This window comes from Podospora anserina, chromosome 1, assembly GCF_000226545.1.
Source record: "Podospora anserina S mat+ genomic DNA chromosome 1, supercontig 1".
Taxonomy (NCBI): domain Eukaryota; kingdom Fungi; phylum Ascomycota; class Sordariomycetes; order Sordariales; family Podosporaceae; genus Podospora; species Podospora anserina.
The window spans coordinates 93,919-110,510 of NW_001914859.1; the positions used below are offsets into that span (position 1 = coordinate 93,919).

The 16,592-nt window shown below is 54.1% G+C and overlaps 8 protein-coding genes across 8 annotated transcripts; 4 read left to right on the forward strand and 4 right to left on the reverse strand.

Annotated features, from left to right (window-relative positions):
* Positions 1 to 737: 737 nt before the first annotated feature.
* On the reverse strand, positions 738 to 3,067 carry PODANS_1_700 (uncharacterized protein; the record flags this gene model as incomplete). The annotated part of the gene is made up of 4 exons (XM_001912165.1): positions 738 to 1,845; positions 1,898 to 1,981; positions 2,037 to 2,290; positions 2,351 to 3,067. Coding segments are annotated over 4 exons (2,163 nt in total), but the record flags the coding sequence as incomplete, so codon positions are not given.
* A 2,018-nt stretch (positions 3,068 to 5,085) lies between these two features.
* Positions 5,086 to 6,610, reverse strand: PODANS_1_690 (uncharacterized protein; the record flags this gene model as incomplete). The annotated part of the gene is made up of 3 exons (XM_001912166.1): positions 5,086 to 5,111; positions 5,170 to 5,778; positions 5,839 to 6,610. Coding segments are annotated over 3 exons (1,407 nt in total), but the record flags the coding sequence as incomplete, so codon positions are not given.
* A 744-nt stretch (positions 6,611 to 7,354) lies between these two features.
* On the forward strand, positions 7,355 to 8,621 carry PODANS_1_680 (uncharacterized protein; the record flags this gene model as incomplete). Its single annotated transcript, XM_001912167.1, has 4 exons — positions 7,355 to 7,457; positions 7,512 to 7,766; positions 7,826 to 8,179; positions 8,233 to 8,621. 4 exons carry the CDS (start codon positions 7,355 to 7,357, stop codon positions 8,619 to 8,621), a joined length of 1,101 nt encoding a protein of 366 aa, XP_001912202.1.
* A 672-nt stretch (positions 8,622 to 9,293) lies between these two features.
* Positions 9,294 to 9,782, forward strand: PODANS_1_670 (uncharacterized protein; the record flags this gene model as incomplete). The annotated part of the gene is made up of 1 exon (XM_001912168.1): positions 9,294 to 9,782. One exon carries the CDS (start codon positions 9,294 to 9,296, stop codon positions 9,780 to 9,782), a length of 489 nt encoding a protein of 162 aa, XP_001912203.1.
* A 353-nt stretch (positions 9,783 to 10,135) lies between these two features.
* Positions 10,136 to 10,579, reverse strand: PODANS_1_675 (uncharacterized protein; the record flags this gene model as incomplete). Its single annotated transcript, XM_001912169.1, has 4 exons — positions 10,136 to 10,216; positions 10,288 to 10,362; positions 10,418 to 10,489; positions 10,550 to 10,579. The coding sequence occupies 4 exons, from the start codon at positions 10,577 to 10,579 to the stop codon at positions 10,136 to 10,138; spliced, it is 258 nt and encodes an 85-aa protein (XP_001912204.1).
* Positions 10,580 to 11,101: 522 nt separating this feature from the next.
* Positions 11,102 to 12,777, forward strand: PODANS_1_660 (uncharacterized protein; the record flags this gene model as incomplete). The annotated part of the gene is made up of 2 exons (XM_001912170.1): positions 11,102 to 11,213; positions 11,300 to 12,777. The coding sequence occupies 2 exons, from the start codon at positions 11,102 to 11,104 to the stop codon at positions 12,775 to 12,777; spliced, it is 1,590 nt and encodes a 529-aa protein (XP_001912205.1).
* Positions 12,778 to 13,144: 367 nt separating this feature from the next.
* Positions 13,145 to 14,456, reverse strand: PODANS_1_650 (uncharacterized protein; the record flags this gene model as incomplete). The annotated part of the gene is made up of 3 exons (XM_001912171.1): positions 13,145 to 13,783; positions 13,841 to 14,236; positions 14,295 to 14,456. The coding sequence occupies 3 exons, from the start codon at positions 14,454 to 14,456 to the stop codon at positions 13,145 to 13,147; spliced, it is 1,197 nt and encodes a 398-aa protein (XP_001912206.1).
* Positions 14,457 to 15,058: 602 nt separating this feature from the next.
* PODANS_1_640 (uncharacterized protein) lies at positions 15,059 to 16,389 on the forward strand (the record flags this gene model as incomplete). The annotated part of the gene is made up of 3 exons (XM_001912172.1): positions 15,059 to 15,432; positions 15,579 to 15,638; positions 15,690 to 16,389. The coding sequence occupies 3 exons, from the start codon at positions 15,059 to 15,061 to the stop codon at positions 16,387 to 16,389; spliced, it is 1,134 nt and encodes a 377-aa protein (XP_001912207.1).
* Positions 16,390 to 16,592: the final 203 nt, after the last annotated feature.

The following is a 16,592-nucleotide window of genomic DNA, read 5'->3' on the forward strand; positions in this document are numbered from 1 at the left end:
TTATATACCCAGGTGGAAAGATATTGGAGTTGATTTGTTTAGTTTGTTTTTTTGGTATAGTCCCGTCTGTTTGATAGACTTGGAATACCAATGGGCATGAGGGATATTGGATAATTAAAAAAAAAATTGGACACTACAAGTCCCAAGTCTACGTTCTTTGTATCTGTTTGCTTTGGAGTGTCGACTTTTTATTCAAAATTAAACTTCGTGACAAAGTTGGGTACACATATGTTGCTTTTCTGGATAGTAGTTTGATAACGGCCCCGATATTAAGCTACCTCAAATACTTCAGCTAGTCCTCCATCACACCTCGACCCGATGAGTGAAGTTCAAATCGGTTTCTTTGTCCACCCAACACGAACAGTCTTTATCAACTTGAATTTCAAATGAATGCGCCGCCAGGGGTAGTTTTTAACTCAGTCGTCCGGTTTAACAGTTTGACCAAAAACGGCTTTTTTGCTACTTGCTACATCAGTAGTTCATATTAAGAATACAAGGTATTATACATTTTGCGCTATCAGGTATAACAAGCTATCCATCCACGACGATTTCCCCCCTCTTTTCATCGTCCATCCAACAAAAAGCCATCAAGGCTGCTCGCTCCCCGCTGCGTAAAATCATGGTTTGCTCCCCAAAAAGTCGTCAGACATTATCGCAAATAGGAAAACAAGAAAACACAATATGTAGTACAGACTGGTGCCAGCGTCCTCCTAGTCATAAAAGCAAAACAGACATCATCACCCCTTGTGGAAAAACCTCCACAAACTCGAACTGGAACTCTTCTTGGACTTGAGCGTCCCGTCCGTGTCAGAAGTGTTGTTGGACGACGAGGTCCCCGACGCCGACGACGACTCCGAGTTCCTCCGCTCCCGGACATATTTGGGCCACGTGTTTGTCAGGACCAGCTCCTTAATGCTCTTCTCGGCCGCGTCAAACACCGACGCGTTGAACAGCTCGGGGATGTCACCCTGATAGAAATCCTGGAATGTGTTCATCATGCTGTTGGTAGAGACCGACAAGGCGATCCCCTCTTCCTCTCCCTTGCCGTCGGAACTGGGGACGATCGCGATACCAGGAACGGCAGGCATCTTGTCCGTCTCGACGTGGACAGAGACCATGATGCCTGACTCGGATCCCCTCGATTCTGGCATCCGCCAGTCGTGCACGCCGGCAGACATGAAGGGGGTAACAGGATCGACGTTGGCGCGGCTGTCGCCGAGCAGGTCGCGGATGGCACGGTCAAACAGACCACCCAGCTGCCGGGATTGCTCAAAGGCCAGGTTGAGGGGAAATTCGGCGTCCTGAGGCGAGACGAACTCGTAGTAAATCTTGAGAGCCTTGGTGTATGCCTGTCGGACCACGTCGTCTGGGGCCTCAAAACGGTTGCTGGTGAAAGCAGGGTGCAGCGAGGCCTTCCACTCCGAGACAGCAGTCAAGAAAGCAATGTTTTCGCCAGAAAAGTCGCGGCGAGCAGAGAACTGCCGGAGAGGCTCAGGGTTTTTGGAGAGAACATGAACCAGGGCATCCATGGTCAAGATGCGGTCATCAGGAATCGAGTTGATGGCCAAGTCACCGCCACCGCTCTCCATCACGGACGATTGTTTCCACGGGTCGCCAAAGTTGAGAGATGACTCGCGACCGACCTTGGTTGACGTGGGGGACAGAGGGGTGCCGGGAACAGTAGAGTCGGCGGTGGACACGCTCTTGTCGGAGCCGAACTTGCCCTTGGTCTCCCACTTCTTGATGATGCTCCAGGTCTCCTTGGCCAAAGCCTCATCCTTGTGAACCTGATAGCAGGGAACAAACACAGTAAAGATTTCCATAATGAAGATGGAAACAGCAATCCTGCAACTCTTGTCAGTAACAAGTCGCCGATGGTCAAGGGCTTGAGGCATACCATTGGGGTGGAATAAAGTACATGTTGACGGGCGCCATCTCGGGAACATAGAGGGCAACAAGCCACATGGGCGCTGCGTGAAGTCTGTGGCCATGTTAGTGGTAACCCTGGGAAGTGCTCCGTATCAAGAATTCCATACCCTGCAAGACAGCAGGCGATGGTCTGCAGTTGCCAGCCGTGGGTGTCACGGATCTTGCGTGATCGCCAGAGAATAATAGGGGCAAACACCCAAGCCCACAGAAACTGCCAAAATAGAGACGGCCACCACTCCCAACCACGACCCTGCTTCATGGCAATCTCGCCCGGTGTAGACCCGTACACCTCGGTGCCGGGAATGCCAAAATCGGAGTGGAACTTGCGGGAGATGAGGAAGATGATCATGACGACCAAGAACTAGCACATGGTTAGCCTCACGTCCCCAACTCGGGAATGAAGGAAAGGTAAAATATTTACCTGGCACGACACGCCCACTGTGACCAAGGTTGCCATTTTCGTCTGGTATTCCATAGCCTTGATCTTTTGCCATCTCGATAGCGTCTTGGGCTGCTGCTTCTTCTCGTCAAAGCGGCTGCTCATCTGGCTGGGTGGTCGGGCGAATCTGCTCTGGGCTTTGGCAACATGGAGGAACTGGCTGTTGCCGGCTTGGAAGAGAGCGATGCCAAAGGGATACCAGATGCTCATGATCCAAAACTGGGCCATCTCGGGGGCAAGAGGTCCAATGGCATACCCGATCTGAACCGTGATCCAGTAGAGATGAAGCAGAATGAGGCCGGCAAATGTGAGGGGGAGACCACGGATACGAACGGTTGGTGATTTGCGCTTGGTGTAGAGATATCCCATCCCGCAGGCTAAAAGGGCGGTCCAGACGGCGCCGAAGACGATCCACCAGATGCCGACGGCATTGAGGCGGACCTCTGGCTTGGTGTCTGGCGTGGTGCCAAATTCGGAGCCCAGCATGGTTGGTTTTGCGGATTCTCTGGGGAGAAGCATGGTGACGGGAAGGCCCTCGAGGGCGGCGAAAAGAACGTGATGGGGCCTTTTGAAGCAGAAGCAGATATGACGAGTTTGAGGTGCTCGGTTGGTCCCCGTTGGATTAGCGCTCTGAGAGAAAAATTCACCTGAGACCTCTCGACTGAGACGGGGATGGACTGAGAGAAGCGGCGGTCCCTTCTATATCACTCTTACAAAGAGGAGCATGTCCGCGACAATCTCGGCGATCGAAAACGTGACTGTGGTATCGAGCATCTCACAGATAATGGCAAGGTTGCATGTCGATCCCTTTTGCGCCATGTTACGGTTCCTGCCCGGCGCCCTTGGGCTGCATGTTTCTTGGGATGGTGCGCATGGGCCGTGACGAGGGCAAGGGGAGTCGCATGAGGAGGTCCCTCGTGGCCAATGATGGTTCCTATCTCCTGCACCACGACTTCCGAGCAGACTGCGTGCGTCCCGAAGGTGGTGAGGGAGGCCACAGAGACAGGTTTCCGGGCCGAAAGTCTGGGGGCGGGGATGTTTTGACGTAGATCACCAGGTGCTTCTCCCCTGCGTCGTGCCTTTGTGAAATGCAAGACGAGCTGCCATGAGGTTTTTGGGCTGCTAGGCCGTGTCAGCTTCAGATTGTTGCACTTTCTGACATGATAGTAACACCGATTCCATACTGGCCATGACAGTTCATCCAACCGGCCCCCTCATCCAAAGCTAACACGGGATCATGCCTGCTCACGAGACAGCCTGCCGTTACAACGGCTTTGACAAGTCTCACGGAATCTGGATTTGAGTGCTGGTATCAACGAAGAGCGAATAAGCTTCTTTCCTTGCCTGCCGCGCTAGAGCTCGGCCAGATGCAGCCTGCGTCGATCTCCATATCGTGATTGCCGGGTCCGGCATCCAATGGATTTGCGCGGGATGTCACAGCATCGAGCATCTGTCAAGTTGTCAGTGAAACTGCAGGTATCATCATCCGCCCGTCGGGAGGCGGGCTGCCCTACATTTTGACTGAGGATCCAATTCAGGTTTCGTGCTTCAATAATTATGCATGCAAAGTGATTCTTTTTCTCGGCCGGAAAATGCTCTTATGGGTTGGAAAGAAAACAAAACACCAAACTGCGGCAACTTCCTTTCCCCCACCTGATTACCTACCATGCACCCACATGAGGCCCTGTCCAATGATCGTCGGCCAGGGGGCTTCGGCGAACTCGGGCAGTTCCCTTTTTCTTTTTCTTTTTGGCGACCTCTTCCGCATGGATAACAGCAATCCAAAAAAAAAACATTCCGATCATCTTCCTGATCCGACTTTCAGCTCTCGGCTGGCGATTCTCTGGGATCATTATTACAATGACGTCTGGATGACTTGGGATCGAGATGCTCCTCTTCCCCTCTCGATTGTCGCTTCCCTGGCCTTTTCTTTCTTTTCTTTCTGGGGAAGCAGCTTTGCCCCTCGGATCCAGCCCGGCGTGACGTACAGGTCTCGGAAGCGAGGCATGGTGTTTGTGCATATTGTGATAATTGACAGGTCAATTTCATATCAGAAACTCGAGAGTTCACCGTGCAAGGTGAAAAGCAATGCCCCTACCAAAACCGGGCCTATTGCTCGGTCAATTGGCTGCCGACTCGTGAGATGGATGCAGGGGAGAAGAAACCTGCATCAACAAAACAATGGGAGGTGCCGGTGCCGCGTTTCCAAGAGAGTCAAACACGATGCGAATTCTCAATATTTCCTGCATTTGTTATCACCAAAAACAACCGACGTCCCTTCATGATGATGCAAGCACAGCACGAACCGTTGGCCATCGCTCTCGTTAACTGTTGACTCTGATGGCCCGAGGCGCCGAGGTTCAGGGGTTCATCTGCATCTTAGTCACTGTCCGAAGCGGTTCGGACAAGATCTTCACATTGGTAATTGTAGGCAATTTCCCCCGTCCAGAAAGCTGTCAGAAAAATGACCACCACGTGCGCTTATTCTTCCCCGATGACTCGACTGGATAATCGAAGAACCGAACGTTGTGTTCTCGGCAGATTTTCTTAGGTATTCATCTGCAACCAGACACATGTGGCACTCGACCGAAACACGCGTGGGAGCTCGCGTGAGTGCTGGTTTCCAAAAGATTATATTAAATCAGGCTAGGGGGACAGATATCGGCACATATGCGAGCCCACGTGAGTGAGGTAACTTCTTGATACTTGTTCGAGGCTTACATGACAAACAGAAGGCTGGTATCTAAAGAATCGATCAGCATCAAGTCGTCTGCAGGATTACCAAGCGTCACAAAACTTACCCAGAGGGTGACTGCACGAGAGCTGGGGCTTTTGCGAGTAGTCCCGCTCAAGGATATCGCGAATGTTGTTCAAAAGTTCGACATAGCTCTGCTGGGGGTTGGCCTTGAGAGCAGAGATGAAGGCATGGGACATGGCACCCGTGGCTTGAGAGTTGATGGTGGCATCGGCCGAGGTCTGATCGTCCTTGCTGCCGCTCCACATGATAACATCGGCGGGTGAGGTCTTGGTGCGCTTGGTGTGCTCATAGGCGTCGTTGCCCTTGAAGGCACTCTTTGCGAGACCGAATATGCTGGTGGCCACGGACGCCATGTCGCCACGGGCATACGCACCCACCGCCGACAGCAAGCCCGCGCCGGCTTCCTTGGCCAGGTTGGGCTCCTTGAGAAGACCCTTGGTGTTGTAGACATAGGGAAGATCAAGTACAGAGCCAGAGTGGCACGAGTCGAAAATGGCCGTCAGCCGGACACCTTCGACCAGGGGCTTCACAACGTGGAAGTGGATCTCGTCGTCCACAATATGGCCGTTCTCCTTGAAGTCGACAGGGTAAATAACCTCATCGTGTCCATCCTCCTCGTCGCCATCATGGTCCTCGGTTTGACCGCCGTGGCCTAGTGTCACACCATGTCAGCACCTGAATGTCATTGTCAAGCAAGCGAGACGCAACCCACCAGAGAAGTGCAGGAAGAGCGCATCGTTGGGCTGGGCATTCGCCACGAGCCAGCCCATGGCGTTGATGATGTTTTGCTTGGTCGGTTGCATCACGGGGTTGGTCTGGTCGTCGGTCAAGATGACCATATCCTCGCGCTTGTACCCATGGTTCTCGATCAAGTATTGAGAAAGGTTCTTGGTGTCGTTGATGCAGCCGCGCAATTCGCCTTCCTGGCCGAAATAGTTGATACCGATCAAGAGCGCACGCCTCTTTCCTGTGCAGTTGGAGTACTGGAAGGTATAGCCGGCGGGGGCTCCGTGGCCGAACTCTTGGTGGCCCGAAGGAGGCGGCGGGCCGGCCCGCGTCGACTGCCCACGGTGTCCGCCATATCCACCACCGGCAGTTGGGTAGCCGTAGGAATCGAGATGCGGCGGGGGAGGATGCTGAGGAGGTTGGTAGTATTGTTGCTGCTGAGGCGGCTGGTATCCGCCGTGCTGCTGCTGGTAGCCTCCTTGCTGATATCCTCCCTGCTGGTACCCGCCTTGCTGATATCCGCCGTGCTGAGGAGGAGGCTGGCCGTAGCCTTGCTGGTGGTGTTGAGGAGGCGGCTGGCCGTAACCTTGTTGAGGAGGGGGATACTGTCCATAACCCTGAGGAGCGGGACTTTGCTGATATCCGCCGCCGCCGCCTCCGCTGGGACCGTAACCTTGGCCGGGATAACCTCCGTACGACATGTTTTGTTCTTGGAGATACTTCAACGAGGGGAACGAACGGGAAAGGGACAGAGACAGTTAGGGCAGTTTCAAAGAGAGATATCGGGGAGAAAAGCAAGAGAGAAACTGTTTTGGGAGTTTGCTTCTTGAATAATGGCAGTGGGTCAGCTCAGCTCAGGTGTGGCAGTAACGGGTCAGCGCAGTTGCGGGTTGCCTCACTGCCCGGCGCAATGACGAGGGGCATTCCTTCCATCAGGCACGGCTACTCGGATGCGATGGCGGGGCACTTATCAAAGAGCTTCTGTCCAGCATAGGTGGACCCCACCCCCATGGGCCGCGCAATGGAGCCCGATCGAGTGCCCCTAGCGAATCGGCACGCGCCTAGCCTTACAAGGCGCCGCGCCCATTGGGCTATCGCTACATGTGCATGATGTGGTCTCGTCTTCATCGTCAAACTCGCGGAAACAAACGTCCATTGCTCCCCTTGGCTGCATGATGACCGACCCTCAGCTTTGTGCTTTGGTCGCAAACTGGCCTTTTGTATAGGAGCATGGAGAGCGATACCTTGATGCCACAAAGAGTGGGGATGGGGGAATGAGGGGTCCGCATGCCAACACCCATTGAGGGGCATATCGGAGGCAGCCCGGGGGGTTCATCAAACCCGTCACGTTCCGGCCATTGTAGCCTGCCTCCCCTGTCGTAGTGAGAAAGATAGAAGTCGCCGCTGTCGTTTCTGACCCCCGTCTTGTTTTTTCTTCTCATTCTTGGGACTTTAGAGGTCACCAGACTAGTAGTCCATCAGCCCAACCCGTATAGCCCATCATGTCCTTCTTCAAGAAGCTCGCAAAGGATCTCGAACAGGATTTCAAAAGTCTTGGACTGGGGTCCGACAAGAAGGAGGAGAAGCCTCCCACTCCCAGCGGCGGTCAGTTCTGAGCCAAGTAATATGAGATGCCCAGCTGCTGACAATCTACGTCAGGAAACTATCCTCCCCCTCAAAATCAGGGATATGGCAGTCCCTCCCCCAACCCCCATTATCCACCTCCCCAGCACCAGCAGCATCAAAGCTACTCGAGCCCTCCTCCTCCTCAGCACGAACAGCAGAACCGTGACTTTGCCCCTCCCCAGAATGTAGGCCCACGCCCGCCGCCGCCCTACCAACCCCCTACGGACAAGCCGCCCATCCCCTCCGGCTGGGTTCCTCGCTGGGATGACCGTTACCAGCGCTGGTACTGTATGGAGTTCCTCGCCCCGCTATTGTGCCTTGTTTACAGTGACTAACAGCGGAAGCAGATGCCGAGGAGGCTACGGGCCGTACCCAATGGGAGGCGCCGGCTTATGACGCTGCAGGTCATGGCTCTGACGGCACTCGTGCCCATGGTTCGGGAGGCTATGGTGGACACCAGGCATATGCGTCCCCCGCTGGGTATGGCGGTGGTGGTTATGCGTCCCCCGCTGGGTATGGCGGCGGTGGTGGTTATGCGTCCCCCGCTGGGTATGGCGGCGGTGGCTACCAGCCTCAAGGATATGGTGTCCCCCCGTATGCCCAAGGCGAACACAAGGAGAAGAAGGGCAGCAACGCGATGGCCATCGCCGGTGGTGTCGCTGCCGGAGCCATTGGTGGTGCTTTGCTGGCTAATGCCCTCAGTCAGTATCCCCTTCCACGTAACAATCAAGGCGTCCGACTGACTTTGTTCTAGATGACTCCGACTCTGACTCTGATCATGGCGGCAACTCGGGTGGCTATGCTCCTGCTGCTGCTGCCGCCGCCGCTCCTGCTGCTGGCCCCACGTATGTGACCAACAATTACTACTATGGCGACGAGAGTCCAGCTCCCCCCCCGGCTGCTTATGATGAGCCCGCTGGATACGGCGATGTCCCACCTGGTCACATCCCTACCCATAACGCATACGGCGAGGAGATTGACAGCAGTGATCGCGAGTCGCTCAAGGAAGCGCGTGAAGCTTATGAGGAGGCTCTGGAAGATGCCGCTTCGAGCAGTGCCAGCAGTAGTGACCTGGAAGAGCTCGAGGAAGCGAGACAAGAGTACCAGGAGGAATATGAGGAGGCCTACTATGACGAGGACTAGATATCTGGTCGTCTAGTGTTTAGCGTCTGAGACTGCAAGCGTTGCGTAAACAGCATAAATCGAAGCGTTTGGTCATGACACTGCATCTAGGACCCATGTTGACTATGGTGCTGTGATGATGCGTGCCGCTTGTAGTACATGTACCCGGCCAGTGGTAGCAATAGACCATAAAGGCAAAAGGGCTAGAGCACCAACACACACATAGCATGCTATGAGCACAGAATCTACTTTGGCGACTTGGAAAAGATACGGGAGTAGGTATTCCATGTCTACCCATTTTCAGCAATGAGACGTCATAACATAAGCAGGCTATTTCACCATACTTGTACGTCCGGTTAAATCGCTAGGAGAATCAAGCCTGTGTCGGTTTCAGATATTGGATAATGAGACCCTGGTAAAATACTAGGTAAATAGTATTGACCAATGTCAGCAACCGGTGTGGCTCACCTTATCAAGACTCTTACATCGGCATTTTCGGAGCGAGACTGCCAGGCCGTGTTTGGTAGGTTGCAATCTGGATATCACACGGTTGCAGACATATATACACATCTCAGTCATCGACCCTGGCTTCTGGACCAAACATTATCTTTCCCCTAGTCGTACTTTTCAGCCGGAAGTTTTTGGCATTCAGTGAGGTGAAATCAGGGCGGTCGCACACCACACAACGGAGCAATGGGAGTCCACGTCCACGAACATTGCCTCAAAATGGCCCGGCGGGAAGACGGGACACCGTGGTGGTCAGCTTTTCCAGAGCCCAGTTCATCACCGGTCAAGATAACCTGGTCTGAGGTCGCCCGGCTTCTTCAAGACCGAGACCAATCTCAACCCCGTGAGTTCCTGTTGGTCGACACCCGGCGAACAGACTGCATCGGAGGAACCATCCAGGGGTCCCTGAACATTCCGGCTCACAGTTTCTACTTGATGAGAGTGATGCTCTATGATTTGTGCAAACAGGCGGGTATCAAGAGGATAGTCTTCTATTGTGGTGAGTGTTGCCCTCTTTTTCACTGCATCCGCCTATCCGAGGCTAACCGCCGTGGCCAGGCTCCTCCAACGGCCGAGGACCAAGATGCGCCGCTTGGATGCAGGACTATATCAATTCTGTTTCTGACGGGTCTGGTTCCGACTACGAATCTGACTCGGGGTGCTCGGCGGAGATGACCACGCAGGTGATGGTGGGTGGAATCCGAGGATGGGTCAAGGCGTATGGCGGAGAGATGATGGAGGGGTACGACGAAAAGACCTGGGAGCACCCGAAGCCTGATGAGGAGACCTATTGAGGAAGGACGCGTCGGTGATGGGGTATCTCGTTTTTTTCTCCTTTCCATTCGCCCTAAACCGTCCTTGCTTCCGATTCTCTTCTTTCTCAAATGATATAACGCCAGACCCCTCTGCCCAAAATACAATAGCCTATTCCCACAACTGTCCGATACCAAAAGTGATGCGATAACGAAATGATTACTGCCCGACGTCGCCGTGACTTTATTCGTGCAAAGGATCGAATCTGAGGGTGCTTAGCCGCGGTGTCCTCCCCTGTCGTCGCCGCCAATTCTCTCGAGCGCTTCAAGCATGACAACTGAGTTTCCGCGAATGACCTGTCAACCCGAATGAGAAATTAGGCAACCCAACATAGATACGCCAAAAGTTCAGGGGGCCGGAGACATACCACCATGCCGAGCTTGACCTTCTCACCGCCATCCTTCTCCTCGACCGCATCGTCCATTACAATGTTTAAAAAGACCTATTTCGACGTCGTCAGAACGGTAAATCGTAACGTGGGAAAACGGGGACCATACATCGTATCCGCGCAGGACGCCAATGACCTTGCGGCTGCCGTTGAGCTGGACGAAGAGACGCTTGTCAAGATACTTGTGTAGAACATGTTAGCGTACAGCCCTGAAAGAAACCATAGGGCATAAGAGCCATACCTTCTTGAGTTCTGGTTGCGCGGGAGCCATCTTGACGTTTTGATGTGGTGTTGTGTTTTGCGCAACAAGCTGTTCTGCGATTGGCGATTGATGGGGTTGCTGCTGCTGCACGTCTTCAAAGTGGCTCCAGCTCTGTGGCTCAGGGCGCGTGGTGGTTCACGTCTCCAGCCAGAAATCTTGCCCAAAAGTAATGTCACGTGTAGGGCGATAAGATAAGATTTCATGGTCCAGGATCTGAACAACAGCATCCTGGCACAAAATGGCTTGCTCATATAAACTATTCAAAGATAGAGAGGCATGAACAGTAACAGTAGCTATCGAGTGATGTCGAACTTCTCATCTGTCAAGCTTTATGCAAGAGAAACAAATGTCAATTTGGATTCCAAAGTATCCCCAATATTCTGACTTCGGGTGTAAGTGTTAGCACTCCACACTTGTGATTGGTCAGACACCTCGCGCCAAGGTGGACCCGCCCACTGCCGTTGACATCTTGATCGCGGGTCGCAGCCAAAACCATCTTCGGTCATCATCAAACAACCAAAACTCGGCAACATGAGCACCTTTGCCTCCAAGCGCAAAGCGCGCGTTATCCAGACCTTGGACGACGATGTAGATGACTTGAGCCCATCAAAATCCAACGGGACGGACGAGCAGAAAGCATCTAGTAAGTACATGCCTGTCTATCGCGACATTCCCTCTGCCAAGCAGCTGAAAGCCTCTTTTGCTGATACCAAAAGAAGAGCAAGCAAGCTGATGCGCTGCCGCCAGAACCAACTGCCCCCGCGCGCATCAAGTTCCGATCGAAACCAGCCAAATCGTCGGCCCTACGAAAAAGCGTCCATGTCGCCGACGAGGACAGCGGTACCGCTCGCGCGCTGTCAACGGCGACAACCACTGGAGATGACGAGGACGCCGACTCTGGCGCGGCAGTGGTGGTTCAGCCGGCCCTGGGTCGGGCTGGGTCAACAAAACAAAAGAAACGACCAACGGCAGCGTCACGGCTCTCTTTTGGGGGCGCCGAAGAGGCCGGGGTCGAGGAACCATCAACAGACGAGAAGCCATTCACGCCCAAAAAGACACTGGGTCAGCGCGCGCTGGAAAACAATGCCCTCCGAAGATCCGCCTCACTCCAAAATCTCGCGGGTACTCTGCCCATGAGGTTTGGCGGCGGCGACGAAGACCGGCCAAAATACAGCAAGGAGTATCTTGAAGAGCTGCAATCCTCCACGCCGGCAACACCTGCAAACGTCCAGATTGTCGGCGATGTCGATGCCATGGACCTTGACCCATCTGAGCTTGACGGTGCCCTCGTCGTTCAAGCCGCTTCATCCACCGACCTGGTCTCGCAAGGCCCAGCAGCAGCGGCACACGTGCTGAGCGCAGCCGAAATCCGCGAGCGCAAAGACCGACGAGCCCGGTTAGCCCGTGAAGGCGTCGCGGCCGATTTCGTCTCCCTCGACTCCGGTTCCGACTCGGAATTTCCCCAGCAATCCTCCTCCCGGGTGGTCATCCCCTCCCAAAAGAAAAAGAAGTCTGACACGCGATTAATAAGAGAAGACGAAGATCTCGGCGAAGGCTACGATGACTATGTTCAGGACGACCCTTTGGCTTTGGGCAAAAAGGCAGAGCGAGATGCTGCAAGACGGCACCGAGCAGAAATTGCAGAGCTGATCAACGCGGCCGAATCAGACGCCGAGTCGGACGACAGCGAGGCAGAGAGGCGAGCTGCCTACGAAGCCGCGCAGCGGAGAGCAGGAATGGACGGCTTGCACAAACCAGAGGAGGATGAGGAAAACATAGCTGGCGATGCGGTGCCGAGGATGAAACCGCTGCCCAAGCTGAACGAGGTTCTCAAGAGGATGAACGAGATTGTCCAGGGCTTGGAGCATGAGTTCAAGCAGAAGCAGGTCGTCGTTCAGAGTTTGGAAAAGGAAAGGGAGGAGATTGAGAAGCGTGAGAAGGAGGTACAAGAAATCCTGAACCAGGCGGGGGCAAAATACCAGGCTGTTGTTGCTGGGGCTGCAAACGGCGGCGGTGGTGTATCCCCTGTTGTGCCAGGCGATGTCGCCAAATTGGTGCAGGAGAGCATCAGCGGCAGCGCAGTGGGACAGTCCCCGTTACGTCCTCTCCCTCCAGGCCTGGCAGGAGACATGCCCATGGAACGAGGTCTCGAGAGCTTCGGGACACCCACCCGGAAACCACAGGATGATGATGAGATGATGGACTAGTACTACAGATACGCTTCCACTTCTGCATATTGAGAAACCAATAATGAAAGACACCGTCGTTGCTTTCTTCCAAAACAAAAACAATACAATAAACAAGTCCTAGGTACATACCAATGCCAACGCCATGTAAACTGCTTCTAAAAAGAAAAAGACCAGTATGATACACTTGAGCCCTCATCGCAGCCAACACTACCAATCCCAACAATACAGTCTCCGCCCTCGTGTCATGTACCCCGTAAAAACCGTGAATAACCGCGCCCAATTGCGCGTATGCAGCAAAAACCCAGTTCCAACACCAGTAAAACATACATCTTCCAACACCCTCCTCAACAACCCCCTAAGCATAAATCTCCCCTTCTTGCATCCATTATTTGGACGCCCCCCTGCTCACACCAGCACCAATGACACCCGGCAGCTGTTCCTGACCGACGCTAAACAGCAGGCCAATGACAAAAGTAACGGCACCAACAATGGTAACGGTGAAACCAGTGATCAACCAGAATGGCACGCTGACGTCCTTCTTCTGGCACATGTTGCCGCCCCAGTGGACAGTCTTCTTGCCCGAGGTGCCAGGTTCGTCGCCGCGGCGGACGACGGTGGCCATGCACTTGCAGGCAAAGCATGCCCTGGCATCAGACGAGGTGGCGTTGCCGGTGCCAAACTTATTGACACATGTCCCGTGGCCAGAGCAGTCATTGGTGGCCTCCTTACAGGCGTCCAAAGAAAGGAAGCAGGCAGGGATGGCCTTCTTCTGGATGTTGACCTTTGCGGAACGGGTCGGGGTGGAAGGAGCCGGCCAAACAACGGTGCTGTCGGTGATGACCCTTTCTCCAGAGTCACGACGGCGGTTGTTGGTGGGGTTGCCGGCAAGGGTGGACCACGAGTTGATCTTGGAGGAACGGGTAGAATCGGGGAGAACTAGGAGGGTCACCTCGAGATCGGAAGCGGCCACCAGCTTGTTGATCTGAGGAAGGGAGGCGAGAAGGGCCGAGTAGGTGGAGGAAGCCTGTGGCCATTGATTAGTACATGTCCTAGCACAACGACCGCATTGATGAGACCCTACTTTTTGTAGGTCATAGTTGACCACCGAGGAAATACCACTCCAGCATTCCTCATTGGCAGGGTTGAGGGCGTGGGCCAGGTCGCAAGGCTGGGAAGGAGCGGATCCCAACTGCCGGAAAAGCGTCATGAGATTCTTGTTGGCGGCAGCCGAGGGGGCGTCTGAGACGCGGAACGCAGCAGGATGGCCTGCCTGTGAAAGGGCGTCCTTGAGATCATGGCTCTGCTGGTATGTAACGCCTTCGAGAATGACAACTAGTTGTGGGACATTGGTCTTGTCGGACTGTGAGAAGAGGGGCTCCGGGCCGGTGCCGAATCTCGCGATGTGGCTGACAGCGGTCTCGGTGTCGGTTGAGCTAGGGATGTCGCGCAGGTCACTGCCGTATGGTTGTCTCGATGCCTGGAACAGAGTTAGCATGGTCCAGCGAGAGAAGTAATGATGGGTATCAACCACGCACTCTCTGAAGCAATATGTGACGCGCGACCTCCTTGGGGATGCTTGGTGTTTCGCTCGAGCTCTGTTGGTTGGCCGTCAAAATGTAGACATCGGCAGTCTGCTTGCTCGCGGCCGCCGCAAGCCCAGACAGAGCCGCTGCTGTGAGGCCAGCGAGGAGCCTCATGGTAGTGAAACGGGTTGGATAGCGAGTTGGTGTCTTGATGGCAGCGAGTTGAATGCGTGTAGAGTGTTGGATGCTGTCGTTGTTTCTTGCTTGATTGACGTTGGAGCTGTTGTCGACCCCTGCCAGTTACGAATGGCTGGCGCAGCAGTTGGGAGGCGTATGGTCCGTGCGGCAGACGGGCCCCACTTTATGATATGCTGGGACCATGATGCGCGCTGCGAACTGCCACTGAGCCTGCCGCCAGACCTCTTCAAGTCTTTAACGTAGTACTCCGTACCCAGCCAGGTCTCGACGACATCGACGACACAGGAGCCGAAACCGGCCGAAATTCAGCATTCACTAGCAGTCTACTCCCAAACTACCTCAGCTTTTAGATTTTACCAGTATTCAGCGGCCTCACGGTTTCAAGTCGCATTTACGGGCTGATTGCGTCGCGCAATCCTCAACTCGCCAAGTCGGCAGAACACCAAAGAACAAGCGCAGCGCAACACTCCGAACGTCGCCGACCGACCGGCTGGCTACCTGGTAGTCTTGCTTGCGGCCTTTCGACTCTATCGTGCCTTTTCAGGCCGCCAGTGGGGCGTGCCACCATCCGCGGCATCATGTCGCGCCTCTTCAGGCCGTCTTCAGTGCTCCGGTTCCCCAAGGTCTTGACCAAAGTACCAACCGGCCAAGTGATCAAAATTGAAAGAGTACGGCTCAGGCACAGGAGGCGGCTCCGGCTTGTTACCTTTGCCATCAAGACAGTCCTTATCTACCAATTCTTTGAGATATGCGTGGCGGGCCCGCTTGTGAAGGTGCTGGAAAACCAGGAGTTGATGGAAAGCATGCCGGAAGAAGAAGAGGCTGTCGACATATTCATTCCGTTTCCCTTGACAACGGAGCGACACGAACCGCAGCCATACTCTGGGAAAGATCCGGAATGGAGGGAGTTTGTGCGGCTATCCAAAGACAAGGAGAGGTTGGATCAAATCAGGAGTAAGTGGCAAATCACGTTGCATCATTTACCGGCCCTCGTTTCCTGACTATTGTTTGCTTAGGGGACACTGTTCAAATGGTCTGTGATGCCGCTGAAAAGAACCCCGCCTTAACATGGAAGGTTGGGAAAGATATGAAAGTGAGGAGGTACTGGATGGATATTGATTTCCCATACAGGGCACCGCCTGTGTACACGCGCAAAGGGTATGGTACCTTGTCTCGAACCGCCAAGAGTTGACCACTGACTCTCAGCAGCCTGTTGATTACGGACGAAGTGATCGCCATTGCGGAAACAGAGGTTGAGTCGGCGACAGTGAAACTTCTGGAGCGCGTCCTATGGCCAAAGCCCATGGCGCTGTCGACCTGGGCGCTTGGAAAGGCACTCGTTGGCCGTCAGTTCTCTTCGGTTGCGCAATTCTTTGGGTTTGAAGGCGACAGTTCAACCCACCCTCCAGACCGTCCTGTCAGCGCAGGACCTTTGCCGCTCCCAACAAATCACAGCTCTGACGTTCAAAAGGCTTTGGAGCGTATCCGGGCACAAGCAACAAAACGGCCGGAAGACGTCAACGATCCTAGGTCGATCTCACCAACCCCCAACACACCACCTGGCCCATCCAGGGATAAGTCTATCAGCATTCCCAATAGACCGCCGGCCGAACACAATGGCAACCCAGAAAAGTTTGTCGGTCAAGAAAAGGTCCAGTCTCTGGTTGGCCTGAAGCCTTGGGAGGAGTTTATGAAGACGTACACCAAGGTGTGGAAGCCGATTCGACCTGATCCACCTCGCGGTTGCTTCGCCGTCTCAGGTCTTGTCGAGATCGAGACGTCGAGGGGGTACCTGGTGATTGACGTCTTGTCGTGGTACAATCCAAAGACGAGATCCCATGATCGCAAGTCCATGTGGATGTCGGTGAGAAGGATGCAGTATAAACAACAGGCGCCGATGCGTCCCTGATCAAGTCATGAATGCGGTTTGGTTGTTTGGCTTTCGGGGCGGCAGTGTAGGAAACACATATCAGAGTTGCATGGGAAGGGCGTTTATTGATTTTGCATTCTGAGAGAAGCGGTTGATAACGTCAGTGTGACTTTTGTTGGAAAGGGTGACAAACTGCATCTCTTTTTTCTCCAACATCATGATGCGTTGATCAGCGCGTATGA